The sequence below is a fragment of the Ixodes scapularis genome, unplaced genomic scaffold (genome assembly GCF_016920785.2).
Source record: "Ixodes scapularis isolate PalLabHiFi unplaced genomic scaffold, ASM1692078v2 PGA_scaffold9__187_contigs__length_104089568, whole genome shotgun sequence".
Classification (NCBI taxonomy): domain Eukaryota; kingdom Metazoa; phylum Arthropoda; class Arachnida; order Ixodida; family Ixodidae; genus Ixodes; species Ixodes scapularis.
The window spans coordinates 27,655,219-27,673,911 of record NW_024609884.1 but is presented as its reverse complement, the minus strand read 5'-3'; the positions used below and the strand labels follow the sequence as shown (position 1 = coordinate 27,673,911).

Below are 18,693 nucleotides of genomic sequence, written 5' to 3'. Positions count from 1 at the left end.
TTTCTGATATGGTAAGATTGTGTAACTCTTGTGTGTTCTCGTATTTTGTTATTTATTACTTCTGTCTTTTGGAGCTTTTGTCTGCTTGCTTTGTAAGGGTGCCAAGGGGTTGTCAAGCTGTGTGAAACGGCTTTTTTTCCTTGGCATCCACATCCCCCAAGATGAAAATAAAACACTGTTCAATGTTCGATTCAATACCCGCGGAAGCGAAGCTCCGCGGGTGTTGCTTTTCTGAATTACAGCGGAGCTCGGTAAGAAGCGCACTCAACGGGGTAACCCGCGCCGCAATCAACATTTAAAAAGTATGAATATCGCGATTACATGCTTGGAAGAAAAGTGTACATTATAAGCGGGATGGTGAGCGCGTCAAGGGTCTATTTGAAAATAAATGAAAACTTTGAATGTGTTTATCTACATTGTAGTATAATTTTCAAAATTAAACTGACTGTTATGCAAGAGTGAATGTTAGGCTGGATGTCCTGCCTGTCCATGCGCAATTGTCTTTCTTTTTTTTTTATTCGAGATTAAAGAAAGAATATTTTATAGAGAAAAATCTGAAAATTCACACAATTTAGTATAGTTGGTAATCTCTATAAAATTCATTTGATGTCAAATCCGTCGTTTATTTGCCATCCCAAGACATCAGACCTTCTGAAGTCAGTTAATAAATATAGGTAGAAGAAACTTTGCTTATGAATGAACAAGTGGAACCACCTTCACAATTTTAGTTGGGTTTTCGTTCGAGCATTATACAAGGGCAGTGAAAGGCTCGGAAAAACTATTCGATATTCGAATAAAAAATACTCGGCCAAAACTACTATTCGCTTCGAACTCGAAATCCACAATTCGCACAGGACTACCAACAAATAATAATACTAGGAAAAAAAAAAACACCCTCTTTACCTCTACCAATCCTAAAAACCAACTAAAGAACAACAACATACAGTTCTGGATTTACTTTCCAAAGTGCTGTCGCGCTTCCTCCGCCTAAAAAAAAAAAAAAAGAGGAAAAACGTACACAAACATACACAATTGTTTGGAGTCCCAAAAATGGATTGTCATTGTTCTCCAGCTGCAACGATGCCTTTCTGATACAGTTGTGATTTTTTTTAACACTGTCATTCACTTCTTTGTGTATTGTTTCCGTTCCTTACCGCAAAGCAGTGCCGTTGTTACAATAATTTATGTGCTTCGTTATTTCCGGATTGGTTGCGTCAATCCTTACATTTCTCGTGTTCTGTCAATCTATCATTACCACGCCTCGAAGTTTGGCCTACATATGCAAAACCACGTGCCGTCGGAATTTCATGCACTACACTATTCTTCGAAGGGATTGATTTCTCACGGTGAGCTTTTTACACTCGTGCACTCCCGTTTCAAAAGCAGTTAGTCTACTCAGCCTGAAATCTGAAATAAAAACGATTTCCACTCTAAACTGCACAGCACAGGCCTTCAAACAATGCGAAATTACATGAAAATTCGGGATCACAGTCTTTTCCACGTGTTTTTCCTTTCTTTTTTCTCCTTTGTGTAGGAATTTAAATACATTTGGATGAACTGATTTTCTTACCCTTCCCCGCCTAGTCTCTTCTATTGACCTTGCAACGCCTTTAAGATAAAATGTAGGCACGACCGGCCTAGAGCATTCCTGATAAAAGATTTTACACCTCGCTGTTTCACTGTTTTCGGATGGCAGCTCATTTTCGACAGTACTGGTTTGTAATTTTCTTTGCCGTACTACCAGCATAGACCATCTTCGGTGTGAATGTTCAGATCCAAGTATTGTAATACTCCATTTTCAGGTTTCTCCACAGTGGAGCTCGGGATCGTTCGACATATCATCCCGGAAAGTGCACACAAAAATATCGTCCACATATCTCCGAACAATACACGTGTCCGCTTCAAACACGCGATTTCTACCAAACACAACATAAACCAACCGATTTAGATAAAACTCCGCTAAAGCCGGTGCAACCCAGGACCAAATGCACAAGCCTTCCCCTTAAGCACACTTTTTTTCTTCCTACTCCATAACTGTAGACTGAAGATGGTCATCAAGAATTCCTTTTACCCCATATAGTCGTTCATGCCCCCACATGCACTGACTGCGTTCCTTGTTTCGAGAACAAGTTTTGGGAGGACAACATAACAGATTTTGGCAGGGAAATCATTGAGTCCTTCACCATGAACACTGTTTCAATAATGCTCCCCACCTTCCCTTGTTTCCAAAGAAGATATAACCTACCTGATTCGGGAATTAGCGCAGATTACTATAACTGTTCCCCACCCCATCCAAAATTTTTGTTCTCACTGTTACCTCGCATTATCTTAGTTTCTTCTTCACAATTTTTGTCTTAACACTTTCCTTTATCTCTTTTTCTGTCTGCGTCCGCGCCCAGTCTGTTGCTTCCATGCGTACAGTACATCTCCGTTGATTGCCGCCTGTCTCCCTGGCTCTTCCCTCCCGGTGCCTCTGGTTACATCCGCCGCTGTTCGGCTCATTACGTCTTGTTCGCTTTACGTGGCGAACACGCACATACAACACTGCCACACCCTTTCTCTCCCTTTTTTTTTTTTTCCATGGCTGTTCTGGATTGGAGCGAGCGCTTTTAAGCTCATTCATGTTGTTTCTAGTTGAAGGAAATGTCGTCGTCCCCGAGTTTGTTTTATTGCTTCTGTTGCCAGACGAGAAAACTGTCTAGCGAATATGCCTGTTTGGGACTAAAACTGAACCAGATTAGATTTTAGCGCATCCTTCCCCCTTGTCATTAGTTTATTTTTCTCCAGAGAATAATATAGGTCCTTAATGTTTATCGATAGAACTAAACATTCCCTCTCGTGGTTGACTTCAGAGATTTAACTCGTTCGAATTCCTGAGAGACAACGATTTATTTAAATGCGCATACTTAAAAAAAAAAAAAGAAAGTCTATTAAGATACCTTTGTAAACATTTTGTTGACTTGTTCACCTCCGCATGTAGTACATCCGACGGATGTCTTTGAGGATACTAAACTTTTAAGACGAAATATGTCAGACCTAGGGATGTAATGTGGGAAAAGGAACGATGCTCGGAAAACTCGATACCTTTCATTTATTTTACTTCAGGCGTCTAGCGACGCATTACTTGAGGGTCAAAACAAGGGTGTGTGGTAAGTCGTATTAAATACCGTATTTTCCAGACTATAGTGCGCACGCGGCGCGTAGTGCCAAATCCGAGCGTAAAAATGATCATACACATCACACCTAGAGAAATGCCTGCTATATTAGCTCAGAAAAAAGCTTGTATCATACATAAATTACTATTAATATACTCTGTTACTCATAAAATCCTTCGCGTCTTGTCACAGTGAACGATCTAGAAAAATGCAAGACCTTGTATAGTCTGTACCTGTAGATAGTCCACACCGGGTAAAATTTCAATTTTTAAACATGTATAGTGAGCGGACTGTAGTCCGCAAAATACGGTGTATAAATACATGCGAGACATGTCATCTTGCTCAGAGAGTTGCTCCTCCCAATCAAGACCTTGAAGCCGCCGGACCGTGCAGAAGTGCTCAGGGCTCGTTCTTCTGCAGCTCGGCCCAGCTTCATGGACTGCCATGGATGAGCGCTTAACATGAGGCGCAACTCCTGGAGCTTCTGCATTCTGGTCGCCCTTCTGAACGAGCTTGGCCCGCCCGTCAATGGCTACGGCAGCTCGACCAAAACATGCTTCGAGCCCGGCAGTGAGTGGCCTCTTGTACGCTCGCTTGTTACACGGGAGTGCAAGTAACTTGGGAGCCCGAAGGTTATCGTTGCTTTCTCTTTGCGATCTCTATGCCGGAGTGGGAGTAGTCTGGCTCTTGCGCTAGCTTTTCTATACAACGCGTGCTAAGGATGCTGAAAATGACTCGGAGTAAGGACGCGTTGATCGCAGACTCCCCTTAATTCCCTTCGATATCTGATCTATCGGGAAGAACAAGTGTCTCGTATACAGAACTGACACTCTGCGCTCACACTCCTCGTGATATTTGTTTTTTATTATGTTTCTACTTTTCAATATTGTTATCCTTCGTCTAATTTATAGTAATGAGTGCTTTCTTTTCCGGTTTGAGTATTCTTTCCACCTCGCCACTGTTACATGCCAGCTACATTCAAATGTGGCTTAAATTTGAACGTATATATATGTACAGTACACTGTAGTGCCTTAAAACTGAAATATGTTGTTATAACTATAATTAACCGATCTAGAGCCTTTGAATAAATGGGCATTCAATGAATGAACGAACGCTCTGTAGGCTTGCTTTCTATTCGTTTATGCTGACCTACTAGACTACCAGTTTTACGTCTCTACCCCTGCATTGAGAAGTGAAATGGACAGAACTGCATGCTTACTCCGGTTCTCAATGCCGCGGTCTCTTTTCGAGTGGACGATGCAAGCTCTTCAGTGCTTCTGTGTGCACCTATATTTTGTGACAAAATGAAAATTACGTAGAAGCTCCGTCTCTGCACCCTGTCATTACCTTTTGTCGCTCTTTAGCTTCGTTTGCGACGAAGTGTTACCAAAGGCGGAAAGCTCTCGTTGGAATTCGCCGAATTCTTAGCTTGTCCCCGGCTATAGTGAGTGGTATCACGCATGCAGAAAACTACCCGGAGCCTGCTCCTCGGATCATGTACATCAAGGGACAGGCACGCACCATCATGGTCGAGACGACTCGTAGGCCGACGCACCGTCTCATCTCGCACATTTTCAAGATCCTGGTGACCGAATTGCTAGGCTACAAAAATGTGACTGTGCGCCTCACCAATAACTCCAACGTGATGGATGCCCTCCGGAGGATCACCAGCTGCGCATCGCCTTCGCCACAGTAAGATTGCTTTATTTAGTCACTCAGTCTACTTTAATGGCCCTATTTTAGTTGTCCACGGCCAGAATAATATAAAATTATAAAATATAACTTATAAACATGAAAATCATTAAGACTTACCTCATGGTGCAGAAACAATTTTCGTACGCAACACAATTTGTGCATGACTGGGCTCCTCGCAGGCTGCTAGTTTCTCCCCAGTGCGGCAAACTGCAAAGCCCGTGTGTTTAGAACGTCTAGGGTATGAAAGCCACCTAATGGGCTATTTCGTGCGGGTACCATTTCCTTCCTGTACCTACAACAAGTAGCAAATGAAACTGAAGTTTAACTTTTGATTTATACATCTCCGCGAATTCACCGTGACTCTGCTTCTGCCCTGTAGCGACTGCAGCCATACTGACGACCCTCAGACCATGGTTAACCTGGAATTGTGGCTCCGTCCGGGCTACAACCTCGAGCCCTGGCTGGCAACTGGGCGAATCATTGACTGTGGTCCCCTTGGCCCCATTGGGAGGCGAGTTCATGTCTGCTACTTTCTGAACAGCTATGCCCGTTGTTAGTTCTCTTATGACTTAATCCCAGTGGTAATATGGTGGTTTTTATTCGAAACGAATTTCTTAAAAGGGCGACTTCACTGCTACGTGAATGCCGTCTTCACTGTGTTTCTTGAGGTCCGCGGACAATTGAGGCGCGAACAACCGTCAGTCTAATGAGTAATTAATTAAATTTCGTTAATTAACCTTTTAATTAGTGAGTCTATGCATGCGGTTTCAATTCGAAACTTGTTGAGCGTCATTGAAGACCACTAAATTGGTAATTTTCAGGCAGACTGAGCACGTGAGAAGCGCAGTAGTCCGCTAAAGTTACAATTCGTGGTGCCGGTACAAGGCTGGGGCTCTCATAAGAAACTGAAGAACCGCGCGGGCGCGGGCAACCGCTAGCCTTGTACCTGCAGCTCAACGAGTGGTAACTTTAGCGCACTACTATGCTTCTCACTGGCTCAATTTCTGAAAATTACTGATTTAGTGATATTCAATGACGCTCAGCAAGTTTCTAATTGGAACCATATGTCTATTTCTACTACTTAAAAAGTTAATTAGTCATTTTCAATTAATTACCGAAGTAATTAGGAAGTATCGCAGTTTCTGACGTCCGCCACCACGAGTAATGCGGTCCCGAGAAAATTGTCTTTTCACCTGGAATACACTAATTGTAGGATTTATTGTCACTCTAACCTGAAGCACCTTGTATATGTTTGTATCGCTCGCCACAAACAGGGACCGCTTGTTGCACGCTGAATGAAGACTTTCTCCTATCGTTGTTTTTTTCTTAGACTTAGATTCTTAATTCTTCCGCGTTCTCCTTAATGCCTGGGTGATTTATCACCATAGGTCTATTGGTTGCTAGCGTCGCTGTAGTCGACCTTTCACGATTGGCCAAACGCTCAATATTTGGTCTCGAGTATGATGAATTCTATTAATGAAAATGCTCAAATGTCAGACTGCAAAATTTGACGGTGTTGGTTTAAGGACGCGATGACTACGAGCCTCCACCGCGCTTTTCACGCAAACTATTGAAATTGTCCCTGGCAATCAGTCATTCTGGTCGTGACGTCACAGATAGGAACCATGAGTGGGAGCTACCTCAACATATCGTCGCTAATCCTCGAAGCATGGGTAGGCGTCCCCAAGTCCCTTGATACTTTTACAAGTCGCGGCAACCAATACAAATGACACGGCACATTCCGCCGGAACAAAATGGCGGCATTCAGTTCAGGCCTCTGCCGTGCGCCGCCATTCGCTTCCTAAACCTGCACCAACGTTACTAGAACACTCAGTTGGGAAACTCGCCGTCGAAACTTGGGCCGCTGGCCTCCACCGAGACCGAGCTAAATACGACAACAGCGCCACTCTTTATCATTTGTCTGTACTGTGGTCACATTGAGCTTTTAGAATGCATGTTTTTGCGTAAAAACAAACGGAAAAGACTCTTTTTGTATAAAATTTATTAGAATTTAGTACCAAATGATGGGCGCGTGATGTTTTTAAAATCTTTGGGTTGCAGGGTTTTGCGGAACCATTAATATTGTTTTTATACAACCATGCCTCAGCGGTGCTTTCAGGTAGCGCGTCCCGACCTAGGTGCATTTCGACTTGGGTAGTAAGTCGCGGCGCGTCCGCTGGGGAGACGGGGGTGGCACCCCTGTAACCTCTTCCGCCGTATCTGTTTCGGCTCCGAAATGGCCGATTAAAGCCAAAATAGACTTAATGTACAGTTCCTCAAGTGGCCGCTGCGGGAGAAATGGCGGCGTTGTGTTCGTCATTAGCTCGGTTCTCGAGGACAGATCGGGGCCACTTTTTCAGATAAGTCTCTATGGCAGTTTCCCAACTGAGTGTTTTAGTAACGTTGACCTGCACCGTCACGCAGTCGGAGCCTCAAAGAATGTCGCTACTTGTAGGAAGCTCTTATCTAGGCACTTTAGGCGTCCCCGTAACTCGCGGTTCTCTTATTTACTCAAACTCGTTGAAAAGCTATCGTTGGTATGGGCCCAGTACTTACTGGCGAAAATAACAAATGAAAAAATAAAATTATTAAGGTTGTCCGCAAAAAAAAAAAAAAAAAAAAAAGTTTTTTCCGCAAAAAACGGTATTGTGCAGGTCTGGCTGGTTCGTGCCGTTGTCGACTGTCGAGAGATTCTGGCAGCACCACGGCATGGTGCTGGATCACTGGAGGTCCTTTCGGTCTCCCAACGTGACCGTGCTGATGAACAGACTACATGACAAGCTTCTGCACGAATACACTAGGACGCCAGACAAGACTGGATTCTTGTGTAATGCGTCTCTGTGTGTCAACGGCATCTACGAGCCTCCCATCTGCCGCAAACACAAGAGAAAAATGCCCTGTGCCACGCTCATCGCCGACTACCCAGGTGGGTGAGCCTTCTGGGCGTTCCCGGCTGATACACTTCGGTCCAGGTGCATCGGTAGTGGATCCTCGACATGCCTCAAGCGACAACCGCACCGAAGCTCTAACAAAGTGTTCCGGAAAACGGCAGACGAGTGGCGTCCCCACGTGCTAGCGTCGTGCTCTTTGTGCCACTCTTCGTGGCGCGAATGAGGCGATGCTTACTGCTTCTTTAATTACTGGTTTTTGGGGAAAGATGCAGACCTTGTGTTTCAGTTGGTATTGGTTGTGCCACCCCGAGACACTTCTCGCTTAGAGTTAACGGCACTTACGAGTGTATCGTGATCATGCATCTCTGACGTGAAACTTTTTAGCTGCGACATTCATCTTCTTTTGGCGCTCTTAGTGGAAAGGGTTGTTTGTGTTGTGTCAGGCTAGAATACGACAGTGCAGAGCAACGTTGATGCAGACGAGCTGGAAAACATTGAACGTGATGAGAGAGCTCCGAGACGGGGAAACCTCGAGCACAGCCGACGCATTTACAAGACACTACTGCAGCTGAGTCTGATCGTTTAGATCATGGTTCAGTTCCGGTCTTATTACAAACAAAAAGTAGGATGAGAGTATATTGACTATTCCTTTTTCACGGGTCCTCAATCACTTAGTCCGTGACATGATGCATGCGCTTCTGAACAACGCATCGCGTCCCAAAGTCTTGCTTGCGACGTCTGACTTTACTGAACTGAACTAATACCCGTGTAAGGGGTTCGCTGGCAATACTGCTCAATGACCATTCCAAAAATGTAATGGTATAGGTAGTGAATGCCACCAATACAGAAAGCGATATCACGTGACAGCTTCAAGTTGAACAGCCTTGGAACGCGCAATGGGTGCCTGAATTAACGTTGCGGTCCCAGGGCACTCGTTTGGTATTAACGGGTTCTTGGTATTTTCAGCAAGAAAAAAAAAAATAGCTACAAATGTGTCCCCCTGCCAATGTTTAAGTAGGTTAAATATACAAAAAAGGTTTTGTGCTGACTAGATGTAATATTGAAACAAATAACGAGACGTTTGAAAATTACCATTGCCTTCGTGAAACACTTGACCTGGCGGCGCACACTACGTTGCCTCGTCTGTTTTGTAAATGTATTGCTTCCTTTCATAGTGTACATACACAGTTTTGTGTAAGACATTTCCTCTTTCACCAAACTGCTGCAGATTAGTTTCTTTTGAAAACGTACGGAAAATCTACGCATAAAGAACAAGGCTCGACATGTCGTAGTGACGTATCATCAAGTAGTTCGTAAAAGTAGTAAACGTCAGATGACTAAAAAAGAAAAGAAAGAAACGAGCGAATACAGTAATTTATTGTTTCTTTTTTATAATTTAATATTCGTTCTATACAGGAGAGTTTTTTTTCTTGATAGTGACGGATTTATGATGACCAGAGAAGTCTAAATCATGACTTCAATTCATTTACTTGAAGGAACAAAAATTGCACATTTCGCGCGACCTAAAATGCGCATAGGAGCGGCTCGGTATAGTCATACGGCCGGACGTTTTGCTGTGGATATTTTCAATAAGTTAATACCAATAATGAATGATGATAATATAACAATAGTTTTCTTCATCGTGTCAGCATGTTTAGAGCTGGGAGAAAAAGCTGCCCGAGCAGTTTCACTGTGCCTATCCATCTTACAGTTTCGCAGCTGTTGCGTGAAAAAATAAGGGAACACTAGAAATTGTTGGAGGTTTTTTTTTTATGAGCAAGTTACCCCTCAATCGTACAAAGCACAGCTGTGAAATTTGCTTACTCATCGCATACAGCAAGTACTTTCCTGAATCTGAACGCAAAAAAGAGTGCTCCACAGTTGTATGCGAGTTTTCCTGTGACACATTTCAGTACACAATCCAAGTAGCGCGAGCTAAACTCGTGACCCGTGCCTGGGTATTGCATTGTATCTCAACATCCGAGTGAGGTTGTGCTAGTGGCGAAATGTAGCGGCTCGTACCTCCCTGCCGTTCTTATCTCATCAGTGACTATGGTTTACGGGCATGACAATTCGTTGTGGGTCGTCAAGAGAAATAGGCTCCGAGCTCAGGAAAGACACGTCAACCTCCGAGATTCCATGCAGAACTTGTTCTTTTTCTTTTATTTCTTTTCCTCACGCTCGCACGCGCGGCACCAGAGCTCGTACGAGTTACGGGTTTTTTGGGGGCTCGTCACAACACGGGGCATGTGAACCTGTAAAATTTAATGTTGCCTTCTTTGAGCTTTCTTCGCCTATACTTCAATAAACGGGAATTTCGGCTGAATCGGCGTTGCATGTCTCTTGACGTGTTACCCACGCGACCGTGTTTGCGCAGAGAGCACGTACAACATGCTCACCACCGAGATCGAGTCCCTGAGGCTACGCGTCAACGTGGCCTGGGTGGGCAAGAGGCTCGAGGAGTACGTGACGTCGGCGCTGGCCCGGAACGAGTCCATCATCTTCCACAACTGGAAGCCCAACACGCTCACGACCTTGAGCAACGTCGTTCACATCGCGTTCCCCCAGTGCGAGGACAGGGCGCTGCAGGACTTTCAAGACAACCCGGAAAACGCCAAGTGCGAGTTCGAGGTCAATCACATGGAGAAGGCGAGTACCAGAGACCTGCGTATAAAGTCCTTACCCAGGGCGTACACTAGCTGAGCGGGCTCTGTCGAAAAACTTTGAATCAGTTTATGAAAAAGTGGCAGCGGGAAAAGGAAAAACCAACATTGCAGGCGTTATCCTCGTGGTCGCACAATTTCGAAGAACCGTAGTAATGTTCTCGCGTTGTTACACCTCCAAAGTAACTGAATGGTTAGTTAGTGCGGTGTTTGGGTAGCTCTTTAGTTGAACTTTCAAGGCGATGAAAAAGCCTGAACGTCGGTTAGTTACCCCTTTTTGTTTCAGCAAATCAGGGAAGCCCCAGAACACAGCCTTCGGACGGGCCGGCTGTGTGCCTTCCATGTCTGCTCCACATTGCCCCGTATACTACCAAAATCCTGTAGATGGGCCACCGCTTCGACAACTCCAAGACCATTCATTGCCCTTACTCGCAGGTGGTGTGGTCCAAGCTGAAGGACAGTGTTCCTGACGTGTACGACATCGCCCAAAAGATATCCTTCAAGCAGGAACAATACGAGCAGATGCTGGACTTGTACAAGCGCGAGTCGACCCGCGATCGAGACTACAGCGACATCGCCTGCACCTTCCTGACCCAGAACGAACACCTGCTCCACGAATTCGTCACAGGCGATCTTGGGGACAAGCCCGAGCTCTACATCGGGGGAATCTTTCCTGTTTCTGGCATATACAAGCGCATGAGCGGAGTGCTCACCGGTTAGTGCCTCTCTTGTATGACCTTCTCGCATGCGGAATGGTAGCCCAGGGCTTCGCGAAACCTCGTTGAATGCACTTCTTGTGACTGGGAGGTAGTCTTGTTTATGCGCAGCCTACGGTCGAGCTACGAGACCGGGGAAGGGAGAGGGAAGGGGGAGGGGGGGGGGGGGGTTCACGGCGGGTTACCGCCCCGGTGCCGCTGACCCCAGTGACGCCACTGTCGACGAGCATTCCGGTAGTGGCCCTTGTCCAATCGCTGCAGTGACAATAGCCGAACAATAACAAGATCTGGAACTCGGCGCGTGTCCTGTGCTTCGCCAACCCCAGCTTCTGGCTATGATCAACATTGGCAAAATATGATCGGTTCCAGATCACGTGGCCGCTTAATCTGGCTGCGAGTTCGGGGGTAATCTGCTCGCTTTTATTTAATTTTTGCTAAGACTTCTATTTCGTTTGATGAAAAACCAACGCGTGTTTTATACGTCGTTAACGTCATGGATTCGTTCTAAGCGCTACTTGCGGCAAGTAAAAAATATCGTTGCATCGCCCTTTTAGGGCAGACTTGTGCCTATCTCAAATACTCTACTCAAAATACTGTATCTTAAATACTTTTTGGTGTATCTTGGTATCTTTCAAATACCTTTGATGGAGAGTATTTAATACTCTATTTTAATTACAATTCCGAGTATCTTGTACTCATTATCGTATATACATTTTTGATATTCCGCCATTTTCCGAGTTTTTCGGTATGAAGTGGGGTGGGCGTGGCACGGGCAAACGTGAACATTCTTTCGAGCAACTGAATTCTGTTGCTAGCTCCGATTAGGCTTGTTGCCAGATGGCCCAGCAAAAAACCGCCAAATGGCTGGCAAGTATAGCCCAAATATAGCCAAAGCCGTAAAAAAATATAGCTGAAATAGCCAAGACTAAAAACAATTATTTTTAAGACCTTTATTCACTATTTTTTACACACATACAAAACACGTTGCATTCACTTTTTCAACCTTCACATGCGCCACATTTCGTGTACATTGTGTCACTTGTGAATTTTTCAAAAATATGTTTCGGAAAGATGAATATCCGTGCAGCAATGACCCTTCCTTCGTAGGTTTTCAGAAATACAAGACATACAAAGACAGCTTTATTGTGAAGCCCGGGAGATATTATCAAACAGGTAAAGAACAAAATATAGAAGCAGAACAGTAAGAACGCTGGGAGTTTCAAACCAGAACCCCAATATCTATGGTCCTCACCAATATCGCACCCGTCTCTTTTCTTTGTGTAGAATATGAGTGTCCCCCATTCCGGTTCACTGTCCTTTCTTGGGGTGGGCGCGACAACTGGAAGGTAGTCAATTGTTTAGCGGTGAAGCTGCGGACTTCTCATTTTTAGGAACTTAGGTGCCTAAGGATTCTCACATTGGGCACCAAAGCAGCGTTCGGACAGTTCAGTCTAGGTTCGGGTAAAAGACGCGCTACCGGGTCTGTGGTAATAGTGCAATCCGTTTGGGTTGCTCCACTGCGCTGTGGGGAGACCGCTTGAACTCTGCAAGCATTGCTTCTCTGCGCATTGTGAAAACCCCGAAGTTCTCCTTCCTCTCCCTTCTCTCAGCTGGACAAAAGCGAAACAATTTTCTTTGAGGTTCGACTAGTTAATTTTCGAACTTCTTATCGGCTTCGAAGTTCGACGTCGAACCTGAAGTTTCCACAAAAGTTTGCAGAATCTTTAGAAATAGCCCAAAAATAGCAACATAGCCAACAACGAAATTTTGACGCCAACTAGAAAAAAATGTAGCCCAATTTGGCTATATATAGCCCAATCTGGCAAGACTGCGATTAGCTACGGTCACTTTAACTGAGCTCGTGAAAATATCGCTTTTTTGCCTACTGTGACTTATATTTCAGCCCTAAGTTTGTACAATGAAGGTTCTCCCCTCGCCTTCCCAAAGGCGCCCTTTGTTTCTATAAAGTTTCTCCCCCAAAGATCCTCAAATCAAAGGTGTGGTTTTACGGAAGTAAAGATGCCACCCTGAGGCGCAACGCAGACCGGGGAACGACCTACGAGAACAATGCAGATTTAAGTGTCCAGAAATAACAAATAGAAGAAAATGAAAAGTGGACACACACAAAAAAGGAGACATTTTTGTTTTGCTTTTTGTATATTTGACCCCCCTAGGGCAAAACGTCGAGGTCTTTTTTTTTTTCTTTGTGTTGTCAATCCGGCACTTCTTGCTCTCGCGAACACTGTCTGTAAGCGAACATTTATGAGCAGAGAACAGTACAGGAAACGAACTACGAGCTGAATGACCTCTCAAAATGCAACGAAGTGTCCCCCAACGTTGAGTGCTTTTCTGAACGCAACATACTTGAAGGTGCGACCACTGCCGTGACTATTATGTGTGTTCTCTTTGTTATCCATTCACTCATATCTGTGTCCCAAGTTCGTTTATAGTGAACTCCCCGTATAGGGAATAGGGATTGTAGTTAAACGATGCACCTAACTTAAGGTGCGCCGCACGATGTGATATTCAGCGATGTCACTATTGGCGAAGCGCTCTGACCCGTTTGTTACCCCCACACCTCGGCGTTTACCCAACACAAGGCACATGCCCACAGGCCTTGTGGGCATGTTTGTGTCATCTTTTTTAATTCGCAACTTTCAGCGATGGTGGTACCGCGGTGTGAGAATCGCGCTCCCTAGCTCCTGGATGATCGGCCTCATAATAAATGGACTTGCCAACACCTTCGAGGCGTGAAAAAATAACGTAAGGTTCCAATACTGCGCGTATGTAGCAAAACTAGAATTACTTCGCGTCGCAGACCCCACCTCGTACCGCTGTTTTACAACGATCATCCAGATGACAGCCATTTTGATAGGCACCAGTGCGCCCCCTATAGGTCGTGGAAGTTGCGAATAGAGCGCGGGGCATAGCGTAATGAAAAAATACCAACAATTAGTGGAGTGAGGGTAAGTGCCGGATCTTTCCCGAAAGCAGTCGTCAGAGGATGCGAACTTGACCCACTTGGGCTTTTGTGCTGAGCTGGGCACCGTGCATGCTGCATTGTTCATGCAGGCCGGAGTGGTAACAAAAGAGCCCCTCCTCCCCCTCACCGAAGAACGCGAACTCCAGCCGAACGCTGATGCCGCGTTCGGTTAAGTCGGCCGAGCGCTGAGCCATTGTATTTGTTATTCCCATCCATCTAGTTCTAAAGTTAACCGCTTGGGGCACCACGGTCTGATCTCCTCCCCAATAACTAAACCTACCTCTTTCTTGTTGTCCGAGAAATGTTTTGTAACATCTATCAGCGATATTGCCACGCGCGTTGCCCAGCGAGCGCGTGGCCGAATAGTTACCGCGCTTGGCTCTCGCGTGGGGGCTTCGGGTTCGATACCAGGAGCGGACTTCTCCTTTATTTATTCTTTCAACTTGACATTCTCGTAAGTTCGAGAACCTTGTCGTTTGATCGAGTTACGAATGTTCTACGCGCCGAACGTTCTACGCCGAATCTTTAGAAACCCACGCGGGTACAAAAGGTGCTCCGAGTGGCGGTCCGGAGTCAGTCTCGTCCCAGCGCTCGATCCTGCTGTTTCGCCGACATCGACGCCTGCGACGCTAGCCTTTCTCTCTTTTGTTTTAGGAACAAGTTCGCCCCATTAAACGTTTAGTTTCTTCAGTTATTCGCCGCCTCACCATTTATCATTCGTGGCAAAATCTTGCTCTTTATAGTCGGACTGTATAAAATAGCCCTACAATACTTTTTTTTTTTTCGTTTTGTGTTGTTGCGTGCTAATAAACCATTCTGGTGACCCAGACTTGCGTAGCTGCAGAATTGTCGTTGTCAATGACGTCGATACAAATTAAGCAATGCGGAAGTATCTTCAAAAGTAACTGAATTACATTTCTAAGTAGTTGTACTCTACTCAAGGTACTTTGCAGTGAAAGTAACTTGAGTAGTATTTTAATCACTTTATGACGCATGTATTTAGTAACTTAAGTACTTTTATCGAATATTTTGTCCAACAATGCTTTAACCTCTTAAGTCTCTTAAGTGCCGACCATCCCATACTACCATCTTCTGATTTTTTGCCCATGTTACCAATTGTGTTTGATCCACGCGGTATTGTTAAAATTATTGAAAACCTCAAGCTGTCGTCGGCATCAGGCGTCGACGAGATAAACGCGAAATTTCTAAAGAATACCAAAATATACTCATCGATCATCTTGTCATCTTTGTTTCAACAATCACTTGATCATGGCGTCTTACCTGAGGACTGGAAAGCAGGGAAGGTTGTTCCAATTTACAAAGCTGGTGACCGTTTCTCCCCTTTAAATTACAGGCCAATATCTCTTACTAGCGTACCCTGCAAAATTGTGGAGCACATAATTTGTTCACAGCTCTCGCGTTTCCTGGAGTACAACTCATTCTTTAGCCCTTTTTAACATGGATTCCGCAAATCTTTCTCATGTGATACTCAGCTCTTGGTTTTCACCCACAACCTCCACTCGGCTCTGGACCGTGGATCTCAGACTGACTGCATCTTTCTGGACTTTGCAAAGGCTTTCGATAAGGTAACGCATAAACTACTACTATACAAACTTAGCCTCAGTATTGATCCATATATCTTATCTTGGTTAGAGTGTTTCCTCACTAACAGATCGCAATTTCTAACTGTCAATAACAAAAACTCGTCATCGGCCCTCGTTGAGTCCGGCGTACCACAAGGTTCTGTCCTAAGCCCCCTCTTATTCTTAATATATATAAATGACCTACCTACTAGAATTTCCTCCTCCATAAGCGTATTTGCGGATGATTGCGTTGTTTACCGTGAAATTACTAATGACTGTGGCGTTCACATAGTTCAATCTGATTTAAATGCAATTTCTTCCTGGTGCCATGCTTGGCACATGAAACTAAACATGATGAAATGTAAGACAATGAGGATTTCCCGCAAAGCAGCACTCTGTCCTAACTACTTCCTATCGAATAACCTCCTTGAAAACGTATCAACTTACAAAAATCTAGGTGTTCATATCTGTTCTGACCTATCATGGAAAACTCACACCGAATATATCGTTTATAACAGTAACCGCATGCTTGGATATTTAAGACGTAACTTTTCTCTAGCTCCATCATCATTAAAATTACTACTTTATAAAACACTGGTGCGACCAAAGCTTGAATATGCATGCTCGGTCTGGGATCCCGGTGCAGAAAGCCTCATATCAGCGCTTGAAGCCATCCAAAACCGGTCAGCACGTTTTATATTATCAAACTACCATCGTACATCAAGCGTCACATCCATGAAAGCTAGTCTCTCTCTGCCCCTTCTTTCCACTCGTCGCACTATCTCCCGTCTCTGTTTATTTCATAAAATTTACTATGCCAATTCACTCTTGAAAGAGCAACTAATCAGTGACCCCATCTACGTATCATCTCGCCTCGATCACTGCTGCAAAGTTGGTATACCCACTTCCATATAATAGAATAGTTTATTTCAGACATACGTGTGTGATACATATGTCTGAGAGGCTGCAGCAAAAGAAGGCAAAAAAGCCCTCTGACGAGGCCGCTAGCAATAATTACAATAATTTAGCAACAAGATTGAATTAAACATAGGCATGAGTAAACCCCATTCCAATCAATATCATCAATATAAACATAAGCTATGCGTCATAATAAGAATAAAAAAGAAACGAACTAATAAAAAAAATCATGAAACAAAAACCAGAGAAAACTGGTTTTGTTTCAAATTTTTTCTTTCGGATCTTTCATCCCAAAAAACATTTCGCGATAATGCAGCTCTCGTTCAGCTCCAACACAAGAAACATGAAACGGAAACCTGAGCATGGACTTCGTGTTTCTCCATCGTCGTGTAAGCCTAAAAAGCGACGCAAATACCCTGAACGTTTCGTTCAGACCTGGGAAGCTAGACGCGTTTTAGTTCACGCGAGCCACGGGGACTTTGATCTTCCGACGAAGCGAAATCGCGCGGTTGTCGGACCCTTGAGAGTTCGACGCTCCACGGAGGTGGCCTTGGCTACTCCGTGCGAGTGTCTCAATTTGTAGCACGCTCCCCGGGAAGCTGCAAGGAACGTGCGCTGGAGAAAATATTTTTGCGGTCATGCTCCCATTTGTTGAGTCTAGCCCTCTGACATGTTCTGGCTCGAATCTCGCCTTTCCCGATTGGCGCCACAGCGCAATGCGCGTTGCTCTTTCTCGCACGTGTTACTTCTCTCCTATACATATTGTAGTAATATTTATCTACAAAAGAAATGTATATACACCGAACAGGATGTGCAATCCGCCTTTTTTTAAATGATGGTTCCAGAGGTTCTGAAGTGAAAACGGTTCGTGTTCCATGAACTCTCCCGTGCAACCTTAACAATTTTCCAAGCTTGCGAGAGGCCCGTGCATTATGGAAGCTTGGGAATGTTCGCGTTCTCAAAACGGCAACGTCAATCTTGACAGTCTGACATTTCTCTTAAATTTTCTACGTCACCTAAACAAGGCCGGTGCAGGGCACGGATGGGGGTACCAGTCGAACAATGACGCAGCACTTTTGTCCAATCAAAGCTCCGCGCTGACCCGTGGTAGGGGATGGAGAGTTCAACCCTACGAACTTGTTCTGGAGTTTTTGTTATAAAACCAGGATTCATATCCGGCACAAAACTTTAACCGAATGTTCACCATCTTGTTGCCTTCAGCGGCTCGCATGGCCACGGATGCCATCAACCGTTCCCCTCGCATCCTAAGCGGTTTCCGGCTCGTCATCTTGGAGCAAGACGGCCAGTGCGCTCAGGATGTCGTCATGAAGCGCTACATCGGCTACGTCACCAACAGCGCCTACAAAAGCCTCGTCGGCATCCTCGGTGAGTAGGAGGGCATCCCGTTTACGCTTCATCAAATTCCATTAAACTCTAAACGGCAGCTTCCCTTTTTACAACGTAAATATTTCTGAAGCCATGCTTGATCTGTGTACCTCTTACTGCTCCTTCCCCCGCTATATTTCGGGTGGATATCTGAACGAATCGTTCAGTTAGCTTGCAATATGAAGGGCTGTCAGAATGGAACACTTCAGCAATTGTGAGGCGACACGCTTCCGTCTTATGAACTGGAAGTTGAAGTCCGGCAGTCCGTTTTCTGTTTGGCCACCACCAGGCAAAGATCATGACATTCTTCCTTGCCTCCTCCGCTTTTCGCTGACCTCGGTGCTCGTCAGAATTGACGTCGCACGCCACCTGCCAATAGTGTACCTCTTGCCTGTCCATCTCTTCTGCCGCACCCTCGTATGCTTCCCTCTCCCGTTTTCGGGACTTGAACAGCAGCGGAGGCCTTGAGCGTTTGACCGACAGCTGGCAGAGCGTGTGAGTGGCTGTCCGGACCCACGTGATGAACATGCTCAAGGCCCCCGTGAAGAACAGAAGTTAACCTCGAGAAAAAGAAAACATTCCCCCCGGCGAAAAAAAAAAAAAAAAAAGGGATAGAAGCGGATTGGCTGCACAACATATGACGGAGTTGTGTCCACTCACGGTGTCTGAAGTAGTCTGTTTGGACACACCTTCAGGTGCATGT

The 18,693-nt window shown here is 45.0% G+C and overlaps 1 protein-coding gene across 1 annotated transcript in view; it reads left to right on the top strand.

Annotated features, from left to right (window-relative positions):
• Positions 1-3,616: 3,616 nt before the first annotated feature.
• The window catches only part of LOC8026316 (atrial natriuretic peptide receptor 2-like), a 29,439-nt gene continuing 14,362 nt past the window's right edge, over positions 3,617-18,693 (top strand). The window contains 7 exon segments of the mRNA XM_040213109.1: positions 3,617-3,725; positions 4,622-4,847; positions 5,230-5,361; positions 7,505-7,776; positions 10,119-10,390; positions 10,840-11,119; positions 17,826-17,990. Of these exon segments, the coding sequence (XP_040069043.1) occupies positions 3,617-3,725; positions 4,622-4,847; positions 5,230-5,361; positions 7,505-7,776; positions 10,119-10,390; positions 10,840-11,119; positions 17,826-17,990 (1,456 nt within the window).